The sequence below is a fragment of the Acipenser ruthenus genome, chromosome 22 (genome assembly GCF_902713425.1).
Source record: "Acipenser ruthenus chromosome 22, fAciRut3.2 maternal haplotype, whole genome shotgun sequence".
Taxonomy (NCBI): Eukaryota; Metazoa; Chordata; class Actinopteri; order Acipenseriformes; family Acipenseridae; genus Acipenser; species Acipenser ruthenus.
This window is the reverse complement of record NC_081210.1, coordinates 28495325-28515375: the sequence shown is the minus strand read 5'-3', so window position 1 is coordinate 28515375 and position 20051 is coordinate 28495325. Positions and strand designations below refer to the sequence as shown.

At 40.5% G+C, this 20051-nt stretch overlaps 1 protein-coding gene across 1 annotated transcript in view; it reads left to right on the top strand.

The window, feature by feature from the left end:
* The window catches only part of LOC117431447 (protocadherin Fat 2-like), a 45131-nt gene that overhangs the window by 15225 nt on the left and 9855 nt on the right, over positions 1-20051 (top strand). Inside the window, exons 7-18 of the mRNA XM_058996401.1 lie at positions 2639-2778; positions 3125-3400; positions 3912-4122; positions 4850-8887; positions 9639-9835; positions 10600-10753; positions 11963-12196; positions 14053-14442; positions 17537-17751; positions 18164-18301; positions 18767-18910; positions 19851-20048. Coding sequence (XP_058852384.1) covers positions 2639-2778; positions 3125-3400; positions 3912-4122; positions 4850-8887; positions 9639-9835; positions 10600-10753; positions 11963-12196; positions 14053-14442; positions 17537-17751; positions 18164-18301; positions 18767-18910; positions 19851-20048 — 6335 coding nt within the window. The remainder of the gene's footprint in view (positions 1-2638; positions 2779-3124; positions 3401-3911; positions 4123-4849; positions 8888-9638; positions 9836-10599; positions 10754-11962; positions 12197-14052; positions 14443-17536; positions 17752-18163; positions 18302-18766; positions 18911-19850; positions 20049-20051) is intronic.

The following is a 20051-nucleotide window of genomic DNA, read 5'->3' as shown; positions in this document are numbered from 1 at the left end:
TTACAAACAGTCCAGAAAAGAATTATGAATATCAAACACAGAAAAAAAACACACACATAAAGAAGAAAAAATAAAGCATTTAATAAAGTTACCAAACCACGAAGAAACAGTTTGGACATTCAATGTAGGCACATTTAGGTACTGGTAAGCTGATTTGTACTTGTTTTAGACTTTTTCATTTCAGGCAAACATGTGCTAATGAAGATTTGGAGTAATTAACTTTGAGAATCTGTCCTACATTCTTGAGAGAGCTCACGAGTTAAATCTTTGTAAATAATACCCTTATGATGTTGAATACATGGGGTACCACATTTTCAAGGTGATAGGTCAAGCCAGTACATAATGGCGTGGAAACGATCAATGAGAGATAAGCAGCTATCAAGACTTAGGACCATGCTTCAGTATGCTTTTCCCGTGCAGGTAACCTGATCTGAAAGTTGAGAGAACCAACTTTTAGAAGCTAAAATCTGCTTAACTGATACGGCAGTGAAAACACACAATGTAAAGTTCTTTGGAGGAACTGCTACTCTTTCTACACCTTCACACACAGGCCGGGGGAGGGGGGCTGAAGGTGAAGGTGTGGAATCTGCCGAAGGCTGAACATAACATATTTCAGCCAGTGACAACCCAATGGTGCAAAAAAAGGGTCCTGTCACAAAAGACAAGAGAGCAAGGTCTTGTTTTCTCTCAGCATTTAACGATCCCATAGTGCTTGTCAAACAACAGCAGAAGGGTTATTTAGGGGTTCTGGCTGAACCTGCTTTTACTAAGCTTAGCTAAATTCTGATTAGTGTAGGCATTGCTCATTTTGCATCTCATTATCTCTCTCACTCCTTAATCTGCTGTTTAAGGAGTGACATGATAAATAAGTACTGTAAGTACCATGCTCCTTCATGAATATACTCGCTTCTCACCATGATTTTAAAGGAAAGCAAACTGTGAAGTTACAAACCTAGTAAGAAGAAATAACTGCATTGGGGCTTGGCTTTCCAAAAGTTTACTCTGGAGTAAATTTACTTTCTTGCTTTAAAGTTTAGCTTCAACTTCAACCTAAGGATTTAGGTTTTTTTATCACAGTAAAACAATCATGTGGTCAATTATAGGAAAACAGAACACTTGAGACTCATCATTGTAACCACTTATTCATGATCTATCTGCTGTTATTACCACTTGAAGTTGTTTTCCTGATATGGGTCAAGTGCCCCAGATTTGTCACTTACTAAGGCTGCCAGTTACATATTTCTACGGAAAAGAAAAAAAAATCACAGTTTAATTTTCTATCGCCAGTCTGAAAAGGGGGGTGGGGGGGGTTCTTCTTTAAAACAAAAAGCAAAAGGCATCAGGAGCTGATCTCTTAATGAACACCATCTGGTGGAGGAAGCGTGACATCATCCCCCACAGTGAGCAACGTCTGTTCGGATTACTGCGCCGCCAAATGTCTCCCCTGAAACGATTGTGCTTTCCTGTGGCTCAGTAACAAGCAGGGAGTCTTTTAGCTGAGACCTTGCGAATCTCATTAACATATGTAGGGCAAGCTGCAATGAAAAACACTTCTGTAGTTTAAAAAAAAATACATTAAATAATGGCGCCATTTTCAGGTATGTAGAGAGTAGTATACCGTACAAATGTTTTTTCAAAACATTCTGAGCCCAACACTAAAGCATAACCCTTTAGGCTGGTTTCACAGACCCCGAGTCCGTGAACCCAGCCGTTTACGTTCCGTACCCTCGGGTACGCTGGTTCTCACTGGCAGACTAGGAGACTGGTCTTTATGTCTCACTGAGAGTTGAAGGCATTGTGCTCTTGACTGAGACACAATAAATGATCTTATCCCTGGCTTAGCTCTGCTTCCGAATTATCAGCGTCTGTATCCATGTTTTCATCACTGACGCTGGTTCTGCATGTGTAAAATGTGAGCTTGTTCAGTGTTACCAGCTTTGTTTTAATCCTCGTGGATTTTATCCTGAACTGTGAATGGTTGCTTTATTGGAATTTCATAGGATCTGAACATAGTTCATATGACATAAAACTTGAATTTATCACACTTATTTTCACCAATATTAATAAGAAACATTTCATTTTAAACCAGGTTTCAATGTAAAACAATATATATTTTAATGATCTAAACAGTGGCCAAGCTAAATGCTAGCACCCACAAACTTTAGATTAACCCCACTGCTGTTGGAAAGACGTTCACCATTGCGATGTGTTTAATAAATCCAATGTTATGTAGATCATTAAAGAAGCACTTAATTTATGTTTTGTTTCCATGGGAGCAAAACAATATATTTTCATTCATTTTTATGGTTATTTAAATTTAGCTGGTAAAAAAAAAAAGTATTACATTTTTTAAGCTTAAAGAAAGCTTTGAAACAGAAAGAACTCAGGAAGAACTCAACAAATATGTTTTGATGTTTTATCTGTGGGAGATTTCCTTCACGGAAAAGTCACAATATGTCATGCAAGTTAATCAACCTTCACAAAGCGTGATGGCAGATCGACATCGGGTCTCAGCGACGCTGACAGAGACAGAATGGGCCTGTGAGATACCCACGTGTGGCTGGTCTCCACGGAGACACGGCGAGGTGTGAGAAAGGCAATAAGGGATACAGCTTTAACCAGCCTCCTCTTTTTGTAGGTGGTGACAGCGAGCAGGAGTTTGACATTGAGAAAAACAGCGGGAGCATTGTTATTGCCAGACCCCTGAATGCAGGAAGGAGGTCAAACTACAATCTAACTGTGAGAGCTACAGATGGAACCAAAGCTATTAAAACCCAGGTAACCTACCACAGGAAAACATAGATCCACTGCCTACTGTAAAATGGAATATACAGCATGCTGCCACAGTTCTTATAGAAAGGTATCTTTCAGAATACAAAAATTAGTTGAGTGTTTGCAAATCCCACTAGTAATTCTGTGCTATTGTGTATGCAATGTTTGTGTCACATAAAACTCCTTAGGTTGTTTTACCAATTGATCAGGAGTTTAGTCACACATTATATGATGAAGTAGCTTCCTATGTGTGCACAGTAACAAGAAATATGAACTGCTGTCCATCCACACTGCACTGTGTCCTTTAGAAAGGTTTCAGTAGCAGAAACCCACATTATCTTTGTGTTGGCAGGCGTATATTCGTGTAGTGGACATCAATGAGCACCGTCCTCAGTTCCTTAAGAACCAATACGAGGTGAGGGTTCCGGAAGACACGCCCCCTTGGAAGGAGATCCTACAGATGAGTGCGACAGACGCGGACGGGAGCAACAGGCTGGTCTACACCATACACAGCAGTGTGGACCCAGCCAGCCTGAAGCTCTTTCAGCTGAATCCCAGCAGTGGAACCCTGGTTACCACAGCAACACTGGACTATGAGACCCTGTCTGTTCACACTCTTACCGTGATGGTAGGTTCCTTTTTTGGCGCAAATTCATTTTAATGGGAGGCCTAGCGAGGAGACAGCTTTGGTATTCATGAGCATTTATAATGAAGATGTTTTATTGAGGTTAAATTAAAGACAGGGGGGTTATAATGGAACTTCAGATCCCATTCATTCCAACAAGCTTTTCAGATGAGAGGGAGAAAAATTACAGTGCTGTACCAGTAATGAGTAATACAAATAAATGTATATTAAACTTCTACAAGGGATGACCAGTGAATGCAAACAGAAAAAAAACCCAAAACTGAATTGAACCCGTATCTCACATTTAAAACTGATGCTCTTCCCACTTCCTTTAAGGCAAAAAGTCATCATTTAAATGGCCTCTATTGGCATGTTTCTGTTAAGCAATTGTTTGCCGAACACATTTTACTGTCCCTGTATCATTTTTCTAAGCCTGTTTCTCGTTGTGTTTCTTTTTGTTTAGGGAAGAGGTGGAAATGGCTCTTAGCATGACTGCTTTTCTTTTTTTTTCCAGGTGAGAGACCAGGAGGTCCCTGTTAAAAGGAACTTTGTGAAGGTTATTGTTTATGTGGAAGACTGCAACGACCACCCTCCCAGCTTCATGAGCTCTCGGTATGAAGGGAGTGTGCTCAATTTAGCTGCCGTTGGCATAGAAGTTGTACAAGTTAAGGCTATGGATAAGGACAAAGGAAACAATGCAGAAATGATCTACACTTTTCACTCAGGTAAGACAGACCATTTAGCAAAGAGGTCAAGCAGACCGTATAATCCGGGCCACTTACAGTAAAGGGACAGCCCTTTGCAAATACTTAAAAACTTCACTCCCAAACACAACACATTAATCTATGCTCAAACCATTACATCAGTGAATTAGACTTTAAATGAAACCACAGAAACGCAAACATTAACACAGAAGAAACATCAATTGGCAGGCTATGCCTTTGGGGAATTATGAAGTTATTTAAACGGCAAGATATGGTGTGGTAGCCCTTTTTTGAAAAGATTGCATGCAATCACTGAGTGACTTTCTTCTGTACAGCAGAGGTCTGGATTGCTGTCTCTTGCATCAAAATAAATCCAATCCGACTTCCATCTATTCCATTCAGGGAATGAGCATATGGGATAAACACCTTTTGTTTGCTCAATTTAAATTGTACATTCTTACCTGCTTACTTTTTTTTTCTTTTGATTGATGTTCTATTTGTAGAATGCAACTTTGCCATTTGAAGGATATTTAACAGATGGTGTGACAATTCCTGTTCCACTGAGTAGACAGAATATGTGCATACCTGTTGTGTTCAGAGGGTAGCCTGCAGAGTATTCAGAGGGAGACGGGATTAGGTTTAGTGATTATGACATGTAATGATTAAGACAACTGATACTGTGTTTTGCTTGATATTAACATATTGGGTCACAATTACTAATATAAAATTACTTTTATTTCTATTGTAGGAAATACAGAGAGTGCTTTCAGCATTGACCCAGAGTCTGGAAAAATAACTGTAGCTAAACCACTAGATCAACTCTCACAAGAACGTTACCACCTTACAGTGAAGGCAACCGACCAGGGCTTTCCTCAACTTAGTGACCTCACCACTGTTAACATTCAGGTTAAACTCTCTGACTACACGCCTCCCAAGTTCTCAATGATGGAATATTTTGCAGAAATCAGCGAAGCCGCCCATGTGGGTTCACCCGTTATCACGCTCTCAGCCACCAGCCCCACAACAGTCAGTTACGAAATTAAAGACGGAAACCCCAATGGGACTTTTCAAGTCAACTACTATTCTGGTGTCCTCACTGTCCAAAAGCCTCTGGATTTTGAGAACGTCTTTTCTTACCGGCTCCGCGTAAGAGCGGCCAGCCTTGCAGGATCCTTTGCAGAGGCTGTTGTGTTTGTGTACGTTATTGATGAGAATGATAACGCACCTGCTTTTCTCCAGTCTGAGTTTACCGGTCAAATCAGTGAGTCTGTTCACTTGAACAGCATGGTGATGGGTAAGAAAAACACGCCGCTGGTCATTAAAGCTACTGATGCAGACAAGGAATCCAGTGCTCTTCTGGTCTATAAGATCCTTGAACCAGAGGCACAGAAGTATTTTAGAATAGAACCCAGCACAGGGACCCTTGCTACTGCAGCCAGTATAGACTTTGAAGTGATTCCAGTGTTTCATTTCACTGTGCAAGTTCATGATTCTGGGACACCCTCACTGTATGCAGACAAACCGGCGCGGGTCACCGTCCATGTTCTTAATGTTAACGACTGTCCTCCCAAATTTGCAGAACACCTTTATGATTCATCTCTCCATCTACCTGCTTTCTTCGGAATGGAAGTTATAAAAGTAACAGCAGTAGATGCAGATTCAGATGTGACATACAGTATCAATGAAGGCAATCTGCACAGCTCCTTCACTATAAATCCAACCACTGGCCTCGTCTCAGTAAACAACGCTTCCAACCTGAGACCAAACTATCAGCTGACGGTCAAGGCTTCTGACGGCTTGTACAAAGACACAGCCCTTGTTAAGATTAATGTCACCAATATCACAACAAGAGGTCTTGGGTTTGAACAAAAAGCCTACACAGCCTCTGTTTTGGAGAACAGCACAGCGATTCAAACTTTAGCTGTAGTCAGAGCATCAGGGAATTATCTGAATGAACCTTTGTTCTACTCAGTATTAAACCCCGCTGGGAGGTTCCGGATTGTCCAGACTTCTGGGGTTCTACAGACAACAGGAGTTCCATTTGACAGGGAGCAGAAAGATTTGTATGATGTGGTTGTTCAAGTGAGGGACACCAGAAGACCTCCAAGAGTAGCACACACCCATGTGAACGTATACATAGAGGACATCAATGACAACGCACCAGAATTTGTGAATTTACCTTACTCCATGGCTGTCCAGGATGATGCAGAACCAGGTGACGTACTCTTCCAAGTCACAGCAGTCGACAAAGACCTAGGGGACAATAACGCAGTTGTTTATTCACTAGCTGATGACTTTGCATTATTCAGGATTGACCCTTACCTTGGGGATGTATCCCTTAGGAGGTCATTTGACTTTGAGACCTTGAATGTGTATGAGCTTGCAGTGATAGCCACGGATAAAGGCGAACACCCACTGATCTCCGAGGCAGAGCTGGTTATAACTGTGCGGAACAAGTCCAATCCAATATTCCAGAGTCTTCATTATGGTTTGAAAGTACCCGAAAATATCTCACCTTACACAGCACTTTTGCACATCCAGGCAAGGAATCCAGAAGGTTTTCGAGTGATCTACAATCTGGTCGAAGAAAATGCATCTAGAACCTTTAACATAGACTTTAAGAGTGGCATCCTCAGCGTCACAGACTACTTGGACTATGAGACTCAGACCCAGCATGTCTTGACAGTAAGAGCTACAGATGCCGTGATGGGAACCTTCTCAGAGGCCACAGTAGAGATAGAAGTAGAAGATATCAACGATAACCCTCCACTGTTTCAGAAAACGGTTTACACTGCTGAAGTATTTGAAGGATCACCTATTGGCACTTCGGTCTTTCAGGTACACGCTTCAGATAAAGACTCAGGAAGAAATAAAGACATTACTTATGAAATAAACAGCAAGGAATTCTTTGATATAGATGCTCTTAGCGGCCAGATTGTGACAACACAGGAGCTGGATTATGAGACCATCCACCAGTTCCACTTGAAAGTCAAAGCCTTGGATAACGGTGTGCCTCCAATGACCAGTGAAGCTTTGGTTATTGTGAATGTTTCTGATGTGAATGATAACCCTCCCGAATTCACCCAGCCTCAGTACGAAGCTACACTCAGTGAAATGGCTACATGTGGCCAAATTGTCATCAAGGTCCAGGCCTCAGATCCAGATGCTGTAGATGCCAACAACCTGGAGTATGTTATATTTTCCGGCAATGACGACAGGCATTTTGCCATAAATAAGACCTCTGGAATAATCTCCTTTTCCAATGTGTGCAAGAGAAGCCTGGATCCTTTCTACAACCTCACGGTCTCTGTTTCAGATGGGGTGTTTAAGAAATCTGCTCCGGTAAACATAGACATGATGACTGCTAACAAGCACAGTCCATACTTTGACCAAAGTATATATGAGGCTGAGTTGGCTGAGAATGCTGAGGTGGGGACCCAAGTTATTAGGCTTGCTGCCATAGACCCCGATGCTGGGCCTTATGGCAGTGTTGATTACACAATTATCAACATGCTTGCTGAAGAAAAGTTTTCAATAGACAACAAAGGTCAGATAGTGACATCCCACACACTGGACAGGGAAAATCCTACAGAGAGGGTCATTGCAATTAAGGTTATGGCAAAGGATGGAGGTGGGAAAGTAGCTTTTTGCACTGTTAAAATTATACTGACTGATGAGAATGACAACGCACCCCAGTTTAAAGCTTCAGAGTATCACGTCTCCATTCAGTCGAACGTAAGCAAGGGCTCCCCAGTCATTCAGATAATGGCTTACGATGCAGATGAAGGCACGAATGCAGACGTCACTTACTTTGTTGATGAAGCGGAGGAAGTTACAGAAGAGATTATTGAAATCAATCCTTTCACCGGGTTGGTTACTATCAAGGAAAGCCTTGTCGGTCTAGAAAACAAGATCTTTAATTTCAAGGTGAAAGCTCGAGACGGGGGATCTCCCCATTATAACACCAGCGTGCCAGTTCAAGTCCAGGTTGTCCCTTCAGAGGTACCTTTGCCACGGTTCTCTGAGCCTTTGTACACCTTCTCAGCAGCTGAAGATCTCCCCACTGGCTCAGAGATAGGGTCAGTGAGGGCTGATGCTAACGAGCCAGTGATTTACAGCTTGGTGGAAGGGAACACTGTGGAAAGCAATAAAGAGAGGGTCTTTGCCCTGGACAAAGAAAGTGGTGCTCTAGTGGTGCAGAAGAACATTGACCACGAGAAGACCAAGTGGTACCAAGTTGATGTGATGGCCCACTGCAACCATAATGGCACTGACTTAGCTTCCCTGGTGTCGGTGAGTATCCAAGTTCAAGATGTCAATGACAACCAACCGGTGTTTGAAGCTAACCCCTACAAGGCCTTCCTGGTGGAGAACATGCCGGCTGGAACCACCGTCATTCAGGTCACTGCCATCGACCCCGACACTGAAACCAACGGAGAGGTGACGTACAGGCTGGAACCCGAAACTGACGACTTCAGCGAGGTGTTCACCATCGACAGCGAGAGCGGGTGGATCACCTCCTTGAAAGAAACTGACTGCGAGTCGAGGGGACGCTACAGCTTCTATGTGGTTGCCACAGACCATGGTGGGAAGGTGAAGCTGTCCTCCTCAGCTCTGGTGGAAGTTACCATCACTGACGAGAATGATAACCCTCCGCAGTTTACTGAAGACGTCTACAAGGGAGTTGTGGTTGAAAACAGCCAGCCTGGTCAAGTCATTACCGCGCTGAGCACGAGGGATGCAGACGTGTCAGAGGACAACAGGCAGACCACATGTTACATTACAGGTGAGCCGAATTATATGGTCCATATATCCTACATGGCCAGTTTGGCATAATAGACATACTTATACGGTAACTGTATTAATTGACCACATGCCATGTCATTAAGGGCTATTATATGTTTTCACTTCTAAACAGCTTTAGAAACCTGGAATTCAGTTCTGGTAATTTGCATACTGCATAGAAACTCTGTCTTTAAGAATAAGATTTTATCTTCACATGAAAAATACAACCTTAAAGGAATACTGATGTTATCAGTCACATATGCTTTGCTACGCTTCACCAGATTTCGTTAAAAAGTGTTACAATTACATTAGGAATACCCAAGGCTTTTGAAGCATTATGCTATAAAAATCACAATAAAAATCATATGCGTGAGAGTATATCAAAAATAACTACAGGATTTGAAGTGCATTTACTTTGAGAAATACAGTACTTGGTTTTATAACACAGCATGCTTCTTCCTATATATATATATATATATATATATATATTATATAAGTATACGTTCATATACTGTACGGTGGCAGTAACTGCATAAGAAGCTTTATGGTAAAAGTGATGTGTCAATAGTAGAAAATGATTTATTTTGATCAAAGTGCTGCTTATAAATAACTTAAAAAAAATAAGCTTCTACTAAAATATGATCACAAACATGTCCGGTAATGCATATCGTGCATACAAATTGCAGCCTACACAATGTACTGCACATGTCTTCCAGGTTGTTCTACACAGTCTATTTCGTTTCTGTATTTAGATGGAGACCCTCTGGGGCAGTTCTCGGTTGAGCAGGTGGACGGAGAGTGGAGGGTGACTCTGCAAGGGGAGATTGACAGAGAAGAGAAAGAGAAGTATCTTCTGAGGGTCACGGCCACCGACGGCAGGTTTCAGGTGACGACCGCGGTGGAGATTCATGTCCTGGACATCAACGACAACAGCCCTCTCTGCCAGCAGGTCAGCTGGGCTGCTTTTTTCAAAACTTAGATTTCATTCATTTGTTCATTTTTCTACTCATTCAGTTACTAATGAAGAAGAATTACATGTTTTTTTATTTATAATAACAGTTTACAGTTCGCTCCACAATTTGTATTTAATTCGCTGTGGACAATAAAATAAGGAATAAAGTAGGTCAAACTGTACATGACAAGACTGTTATTGTATAAGGGCTGCAGGTGCCATTATAAAACACAAGAGTACCTTATTTATTATAATTATTTGTAAGTGGTATGATGAATGTCTCTGGTTTCTCTATTTTGTCAGGGATAGGTTTGTTGTTCATTCTTGTATTGATCAAAGTTATTTTTCTTCCCTTGTTGCATCATTCCTTGTTGTTGAATATAATTCATGTGTTTAAATTAGACTTTTGGACATTATTCTGATAGATTTTTTTTAAAATTTTTGCTTTATAGTTTTTTCAGCTGTTCTGTGGCACGCTGATGAAGACATATGTGTTTTTATTCCTACAAGAGACATGTGCCGTATTTATCACATGACAGAAGTTAACGCTAATTATAACCATTTATTTCTTCAGAGCTATTCACTTTTATTTAGATTAAATGGCTTGTTCAGTCCTTGAGCAACATGTTGAGAGAAACTGTTTTATACTTTTAAAAGTAAAAGTCCAAGAAGATATTTATTGAAAGACTGGAGAATGTTTATCTGAACCAAGATACCTGTAATTTCCTAATCAACGCTTTTCTCTGCATATCTCGCTGCAGGTGCTATACACAGAGACAGTCTCTGAAGATGCACCAGCAGGTTTCTTCATCCTAAAAGTGTCCGCCAAGGACCCTGATCATGGCACCAACGGGCAGGTCACCTACACTCTTCACGGGCCCAGAGCGGACAAGTTTCGTCTCGAGACCCAGACAGGTCAGGACTTCCCTATCTGTTCAAGCCTCTGTATGCTCAGTTCAGTTAGATCGAGGTGAAGATAACATCTGTCTTCCTGATCATTCGTGTTTGAACACACACATTTCAAAATTTGTTCCCACAACATATATATTTTTTTTATGGTTGATCACATCAGTCTTTGACTCACACAGTACTTTGATTTCCATTCTGTTTTGTTGGAACTAAAACAGTCAAGAGTACACATGTAGAGCCCTGGGTTTTGTTGTCTTTAATTAATGGTGTGTATAGAAAGAAAATACAGTATATATATATATATATATATATATATATATATATATATATATATATATATATATATATATATCATGCTTCTATCATGTATTATGCACTTTCCACTGTATTTAATGTATTATGCATTCCCCCCCCCCCCCCCCCCCGTATAGCATGTATTATGCATTTCTCTGTATTTAAAGTATTATGGATTTTCTTGTTGTTACTACATCTTGTAAAGCGCTTTGTGATGGTGGTCCACTATGAAAGACGCTATATAAAATAAAGATTGAGATATATATATATATATATATATATATATATATATATATATATATATATATATATATATATACTGTATATCCTGCATTACACTGTGTATATACATCTACAAAATCTACAGGATTAGAAGAAACATTAACAATTGCATTACAATAGCATTATTATTGAAAGCGTAGTAACTTTTGAGCAGTAACAGCATATGCAATATATTTGATTTGTTTTAGAGGGTATGTAAGGTGCGGTAGGGAGTCTGGCCACACACAAGCACACTAAAGAAAGGGGGGTTTGGTTGTGAAAAGCTGCAGCACTAATCTTTATGAAGATTTCCTCAACAATGGGTATTAAGACACCTTAGTGACAGAAGCAGTTAGTGGCTTGTTTAAACCTGTGTCAGTTTAGGCAGACTTAAGACAGATTTAATGGAAAGTGAAATATCAACTTAGAACGAACACCTGGGATTTAAAAGTAAAAACAGAAATAATCTTTCAGACATCCGAAAAACACTTTTAATAGTTTCAAAATGGCGGTGTAATGTTTGGACACCAGCCATACGCGATATACAAATGATATTAAAAGGACATGCAAACACCTTGAAGGGGAAGTCCATTTAGCTGTTATATTTAGACCACAAAAGGTTCCAATCTTTCATTTAAAATCTTTTTTTTAATGCCACAGGAGGGCTGTATACATTGGCCGCCTTGGATCGTGAACAGGAAATGGAATATGACCTGGTTGTTAAGGCAACAGATGGGGGCGGACGGTCCTGCCAGACAGACATTCTTTTGGCCATCAAAGATGTGAATGACAACCCCCCAAAATTCTCTAGCAATCACTACGTGGTCACTGTTTTTGACAACACAACAGTGAAAACCCCCATTGCTGTTGTCCATGCTAAAGACCCAGATTCTGGTAAGTGAAAATTGATTCTTCTTACGATGTAATGGACCAGATTTATCAAGATCCAACAACACATGAAGCAGTTTTGAGCCTTTATGAGTTCTGTAACAATAACACTTATCATTTTACTTTCACACTAAATTGGAGAAGTTGTATTTTGTTCTCAAGATATATACCCAATGTTATTTATTTAGGTGTCTGACAAATCGATCTGCTACCCCCGTGCATTATATTCAGAGGAATATACAGTATACTTTACATTGATACCACAGGCAAAGGTCTAACTACTTACATGAAGTTGCATTCTGGGTAATGATTTGGTAACCTTGGGGTGATCCTACAGTTAGCTTGCATGACTTACAATGAGCTGGCCATGATGTAGTTGGTATCAGTTAGTCATAAAAAAAAAAAAATAATAATAAATACATTTTTAAATGATTTATTTAGCAGTTAGTCATCTGTTTTATTGAGCAAAATCAACACACCAAAGCTCTCTACACTGAAATAAAAAATGTGCTCTACTTGTTACAACAAGATCATGCCTAAATAGTGCAATTTGTCAATGTTGTGTAATATTTACTTGCAACGTAAACTGTAAAAACTATTTCACAGCTATTATATTCTCATTACGATTGTAGTCTGTCAGAATGAAATCACTTAGAAACGGACCAGTCATTCACAGGCCATGTAGGTTTACAGAAGCTTCTGTTTTTTTGTTGTTGTTTTTGTTTCTTGTAAGTGGTTCCTTCCAGCAAGTCTATGCAAGTCCTGAGCACTGACGTATATATTCAGAAGGAGCGGCTGAAATATGTGAATCCAAAAGACGTAGCAAAATTAAACATTCCCTAAGCCAGGTCATGCTCTGACTGCAAGGGGCCTCTTTCACTACTTAAGACAACATTCACTTCACTGGCTACATTGATTGATATCATTTCACTAATTGGTGCTCTTAAAGACCTCAGAACACTTTGCAGTCGTGCCTGAGATAATGTGGTTTTCTTGTGGATGTGTGTTTGCGAGTGTCTATGTGGCCAACAGGAACACAATATTTGTTTAAGAATCCCCGGAAAACGCCCCAACCTGGATGGATGGTTTGTGTGTGTGTGTGTGTGTGAATTTGCTAAGAAGAGTCCTACAAAACTCACTCTGGGCAATGTTATTAGTAAATCTTAATGGCAATCGGAAGGAAACACTAGTGTAAAAATGCAAAGCAATCCATCAAATCTGACTGCCTGTGGCTGACAAGAGTTAATTTTATTATGATTCTTTTTAAACTTTTCAGGTTTAAATATTTCCTTGAGGATAACTAGGACATCATCCCACCTTGTAGCATGCGGGGGGCGTGGTATTACTACAAGTGCGATCTGTACCAGGGTTCTCCCCAGGGCTTTTCAGCCGGGTGGGGCCCCCGGAGAAGAAGCTGTCGCCGCCCGGCTGAAAAAACCTGATCCACCCGTCTTGCAGATGCTACTGTGTCTTTAATTATTATTATTATTATTATTTATTTCTTAGCAGACGCCCTTATCCAGGGCGACTTACAATTGTTACAAGATATCACATTATTTTTACTAACAATTACCCATTTATACAGTTGGGTTTTTACTGGAGCAATCTAGGTAAAGTACCTTGCTCAAGGGTACAGCAGCAGTGTCCCCTACCAGGGATTGAACCCACGACCCTCCGGTCAAGAGTCCAGAGCCCTAACCACTACTCCACACTGCTGCCCTGCCTTTAATAACAAGGATTGATTGTGCTTCTAGCAAACTAGATCACTTGCGCTTTGCTGTGCCTTGTTCATGTTTTACATATCTAATTGTATCATGTAAGCAACAGCAGTAAAGTAGAGTTTCTAATTCTTGTTCTTCCAGGTATAAACTCGGAGGTGATGTATTCCCTCATAGACTCTGCTGGAGACTACTTCTCGGTCGATGAATTCTCAGGGATCCTTCGGCTGGAGAAGACCCTGTCTGATGAACCCCAGTCCATCTTTGAGCTGAAGGTGAAAGCCAACGACCTGGGCCTGCCCCGTTACCTGACCTCCGTCGCCACGGTGACTGTGAATGTAGTGGACTTGAGTGACTACCTCCCGGTGTTCCTGCACAGTGAATACACCACAGCCATCCCAGAAGGGTCTGCCCTGGGTGCGGAGGTGCTGAGCGTCTCTGCGCTGACCCGGGACGGAGCGCAGAACGTGGTGATCCTTTATGACATCATCTCTGGGAATGAGCACGGCAAATTCTCCATCGATTACAAAACAGGTAAGTGTATAATACCTCTTTTGCACTGTCCAACCAAGCCAGCCCAGCACAGCAGCCTGGTTGTGTTTCCTCTGCAGAGCCCGAGCACTGCAGCATGCACACGTGTAGATGATGCTGTATTAAGAGGAGCTGTATTTGAGTTGAGAATGGCGAATCCAGAGGGTATAGTTGTGTTTATCTTCGTTTTCCTTCTTCCTATAATACTGAATACAACTGAAATGCAACAACAGGCTGATTACAAGGTCTCTCTGAATGTTCTGCTGTCAGCTGTGTGTACCATGTGATAGTGCCCTGAAATAGAGCTTTTTGATTGGTGGATGGCGGTTCTACGGTTTCTAGTGCAGTTTAAGCATTATCCCTTTGAAATCACAAACAGAAAATCCCAATCAAACCTGCTTCTAGGGTGACAGCAAATCACATTTTAAAGATCTTGTATTGTTTTTAGTGACACAAGTTGAAAAGCAGGAATAACCCTCAATGAAATGACAAGCTTACTGGTGTGATTCTGCCAGTGAGTGTGTGCTGGTGTCAGTCTAGCAGATTTTGAGCCATGTTCTTTGTAATAAAAATAAATCCTATAAAAACACACACACATATATCTATATCTATATCTATATATCTATATCTATCTATCTATATATATATATATATATATATATATATATATATATATAGATAGATAGATAGATAGATAGATAGATAGATAGATAGATAGATAGATAGATAGATAGATAGATAGATGTGTATGTGTGTATGTTATTTTTTTCATATAATTTGGTATGCACTGCAGATGTTGTTTTTATGATGGTATATATTTTTTTGGCTGTTACACAAATCTGTTATTTTGCATCAATAACAAGTTGAAGTAGAAGTGAAAATAACTGAAAACAAGCCCAAAAAAAAGAACGCTTACAAAAAATCTCCAAAAGCAAAAGGGGAGGTTCAAAGAAAAACACAAAAAATGCATTTGAAGACATTTGCTCTTTGATTTTTTTTTTTCCACTTCGTGAACAGAAAAGGGAAACGTTAATGACTTTGATCTGAGTCTCTCCAGTAATCTCCCCATGTGAGAAAAGAAAAGAACAATTACTTTTGTTTTTTCTCAGCTCAGCTATTTGAACACTAGACATGCTGTTGCTTGCTCTGTAAGGGAGAATGGAAGGAGTATTCAGTCAGCTAACATTTAAAGGGAGATTGGTGTGGATTATGTAGGTAGTGGAAGATTATTTTAATGCTGGTACTTAGTACTCCTCTCTTCAAACTTATCTCAATCGGAGCTGATTTCCAGAAAAAAAATTATAACTTTACTGCTTTATAGTTAACTCAGTGGGGCAAGGTAAAGCCTTAACAACCTTATTATTCCTGGATATTACAGTTTTGCATATCATTTTATGATATAACAGCATTGCAAATCATTATACTTGTGTTAGATTAAGCCAGGATTGGGCAGAAAGTGATTGGAACAGGAAAGTGAAAGTTTTTGTTTTGTTTAACTTAAATACGTTAGTAATGTACTTTACTTTAGCTTAGGTATTGTATTCATTTCTGTCAATTTATATGATTGATTAACCTATTAAGTTTGACCTGTTGACCTGTTCACCCGTGACTTGGATATTCTTATATTCCTCCTGAGCTGTACAGCACTGCTGTACTGCAGAGTGTTATCTGTATCAGTTGTGGCCTGAGGGGTTGTACTGAAGAAGGTTGCTGTTTTTAAGTTTAGCCTTGTTTTATTTATAGCGACATGTACAAGAGAGACTGGCTGGCAGCCCAAAGAACACAGATAAAAAGACTTGCTTACCTTAAATGCATTTTTAAACACCTCTGTTTCGAGTTTTGTTTTTAGTTTGTTCTCAAGCATTTAGTGCGCGTGGTGATAACTCTGCTTCACGGAGTAGTTATGGTTTCTAAAGAACACGGCTGTGGAAGGCAGATGATTCAGTGCTTGAGGTCTAACAGGCTCTGCTGTCATGCAATTCATCACAACTTTACCTGTGTCTTTTAAAGCAGAGCAATGAGTTACAGCAATGTTTTGACTAAACTGTCAATAGGTTCAGATATCCAAATCTTCCAGTTGATCGAGTACCATAACCTCCAGTACTACTGAGCGCTCTTAGCACCCAGAACCCTCCTGACAACCGGAAGTGAATTGCTGCATCTTCGCTGGACTGCAATGTGAATGAAATGGAAGCTTCCCAGTGTAAAGCACCTGCAGCTGTTAGAGTGGCACATACAACAGAAACAATGCTGCCATTGTAGCACACCTTATTCTGCTGGATTACTCTTTGTTATCCCTGTCTTCCACAATCCTTGACAATGTTTCCTTTGTACACACAGCAGGTGATGCATGTGCATTTTGGCTGATTTATGACTAGCTGGCAGAGTTCCTATTTTTAAAAGATTTCAAATAACCTAGCAATTTAAAGAACTGGAATCACTTTTACTGGCTCAAGTCCGCGAGTAGCAAGGCAATCACAATTGCAATATTATGTTTTAGACACTATATAAGAGCTGGTAAATGTTGTATCATTATACTAGGATGGCTGCTCACTGAGCACCACTTTTATTGTCTTCACTTTGCTTATTGGGATTGCAAAAAAAAGTTCAATGTTCACTCTCTTTTTTTACCATTGAAAATTTTGACTGTACAATGGTGCAAATTAACTGCACAAAATTTCTGACAGCAATTGTTTATAGTAGTACTGCAGAAAATGAGAACATCTTATCATTGGTCGTAGACTGCAGAAGAATACAAATAATAATAATAATAATAATAATAATAATAATAATAATAATAATAATAATAATAATAATACTGTATTGCCATGTGTTTTGTATATTATTATTATTATTTATTTCTTAGCAGACGCCCTTATCCAGGGCGACTTACAATTGTTACAAGATGTCACATTATTCTTTACATACAATTACCCATTTATACAGTTGGGTTTTTACTGGAGCAATCTAGGTAAAGTACCTTGCTCAAGGGTACAGCAGCAGTGTCCTCTACCAGGGATTGAACCCACGACCCTCCGGTCAAGAGTCCAGAGACCTAACCACTACTCCACACTGATCTTTGACTCTTTCCTCGCAGGTCTCTTGTCTGTGAACGGGACTCTGGACTTTGAACAGTGTAACGAGTACTACCTGTCAGTGGAGGGTGTGAGAGGGGGGTCGTCCTCTCTCAGTGACATCACAATGGTGATCATTAACATCACTGACATCAATGACAACCTGCCTCGATTCAGCCACGCAGTCTACAGCACTGAGGTGGCCGAGGACATTTCTCTGGGAAGCGCTGTCATCGTGGTAGGTTATGGGGGTTCGTTACTCAGAGCTCTATCTGAAATGTAATTGATGAGTCAGGGATGATATTTCTGACTGTTACAATCATCTTTCTTATAGATTGTTGACTTGTTAGATTCTTCGGCTGGGGGGGTTGGGATGAAGGGTGGGATTGGGAGGGGGGAGTATATGTTTTGTAAGTGTCTTTCTCGGCTTTTGTTGATTTGTTTGTTTATATGTAAAATAAATAAATAAATAACAAATAGCAAATAATTGCACACAGTATTTAGTACTTTCTAAAAGCCGCTATAATGACATCATAATTCAGATTGAGTCCAAGGGTAGTAATCATTCCCTACTTGGGGCAGTTCCAAAAAGAAGTCCATTGCATTCCCTTCTGAATGTAGCTGTGACCTGCCTGCCCTGATTATTTCAGGTTTCAGCTGACGACCTTGATGGGCCGCTCAACAATCAGATCCGCTATTCCATTGAGAGTGGGGACCCACAGCAGCACTTCAGCATCGACCCAGAAAGTGGAGAGATCCGGCTCTCGCGACACCTCGACAGGGAGGAGGTGAGAACACGAATGGAAAACTACTGCAGTCAGCAAGAGACTTGAGCCTTTTCTTACTAAATGGTATTGTTTCACAGCAAGAGTAAATGGTAAAGGGTCACAGAGTGACTGTATTTCATATTACACTGGAATACATGTGGTGGTGTACAGGATACTAAAAATAACTGCGTCAGTGTAACTTGGTGGTGCCATGCATGTTACAAATAGAGCAATCTGAATAGACTACAAGGAAATGCCATTGGTAGCACTTTAGATAACATGGTGTACCAATGTTATAACATTGTAATAACTGGGTAACTACCATCTGGGTAACTTTCCTGCTCTTACATGGTAACTACATGTGGAATAAGTGTGTAATTACTGTACATGGTAATGTCCCCTACACTATAAAGTGCCACTGTGCCATTTCTGTCCGAACTGCATTACCTTGTGGTGAGTGGCAGTGAACATGTCTTCTCTCTACAGCTCTCCAGCTTCACTCTGAAGGTGCGAGCTGAAGATAACGGAGCCCCCCCTCAGTTCAGCATCGCCACGGTGACTGTGAAGGTTTCGGATGTTAATGACAATCCACCAGTCTTTTTCCACCTCAACTACAGCCTGCTTATCCAGGTAAGGAATAAACTCAGCAGTGCTCTAGTCACGAAGAACATGGGTCAACTGGAAAAGGACAGCAGCACAGCATGGACTCTCTTGACCCTTGACCCTTGCAATTTGATCCAAGGGGACTGAGATCTAGAAACTGGCAGGCTAAGTTTGAGCGAGTATTGCACCTAAATAATGTAACTTGGTGGTGATGGCAGGTATGGCATCTTTACAGAACATTCACTCAGGGACTTTGTTTGATATTATTCCTGAGCAAAAACATGTATGAAAAGAGCAAAAGAAAAAAAAAAGATGACATCCTTATAACGACACCAGTTCAGCTGCTTCCATACCTTGCCTCTTCTTGAAGCCTGTGTCTATCCTTGTACATTCATCTCAATGAACTAGGAATTACTGTTGATCAAGATTTGCTATTGAAATGTTTCTACATTTAAGTTGTTTGACTGGAGATATAAAAAAACATTACACATCGGCTATTTAAACAGATAAACATGATTAGGATTCTTGTAGACATTTCAGATCGCTGCTGGCAGGTAAATGTGCTGATGATTATGCCAACCTCATGCTGCATTTAATTAGGCTGTGTATCTATATAAAACATTTAAGCTGAATGGAGCTATAGCAGCACATTGCATTTATAACAGGTTTTTTTTTTTTTGCTAGAATCCGCTACTTGATACTTTTAGTGCCAGTTATTAGAATTACTCTAAGTTACAATATTTCCCCATACAATGCATTGACCTTTCTCTGACATGATTTATACTGTTTCATTGCATTCACATTGTATTCATTGCATTCGTCTGGGATGCAGCAGGGGTGTATTTAATACATAGCACCAGCTGCAACTCTAGGGTAATGCGTGTGAAGCGATCAAGCATAAAGAATCTCGCAGGGGATTGGTAATTGGACACTAGCAGCTAACCTGTGCCTTGCTGTTCCGGTACAGGAGGGATCCCCTGTGGGCAGCAGTGTGCTGAAGCTCATGGTGACCGATAGAGACACTCCCCAAAACGGTCCCCCGTTCTCCTTTCGCATCACTGCTGGGGACAGTGGGAAGGAGTTCCAGATTGACAGCGAGGGGCTCCTGACGAGCGTGGCAATCCTGAGGAGGAGAACAAAGGAGGAGTACCTGCTGCAGGTGCAGGTG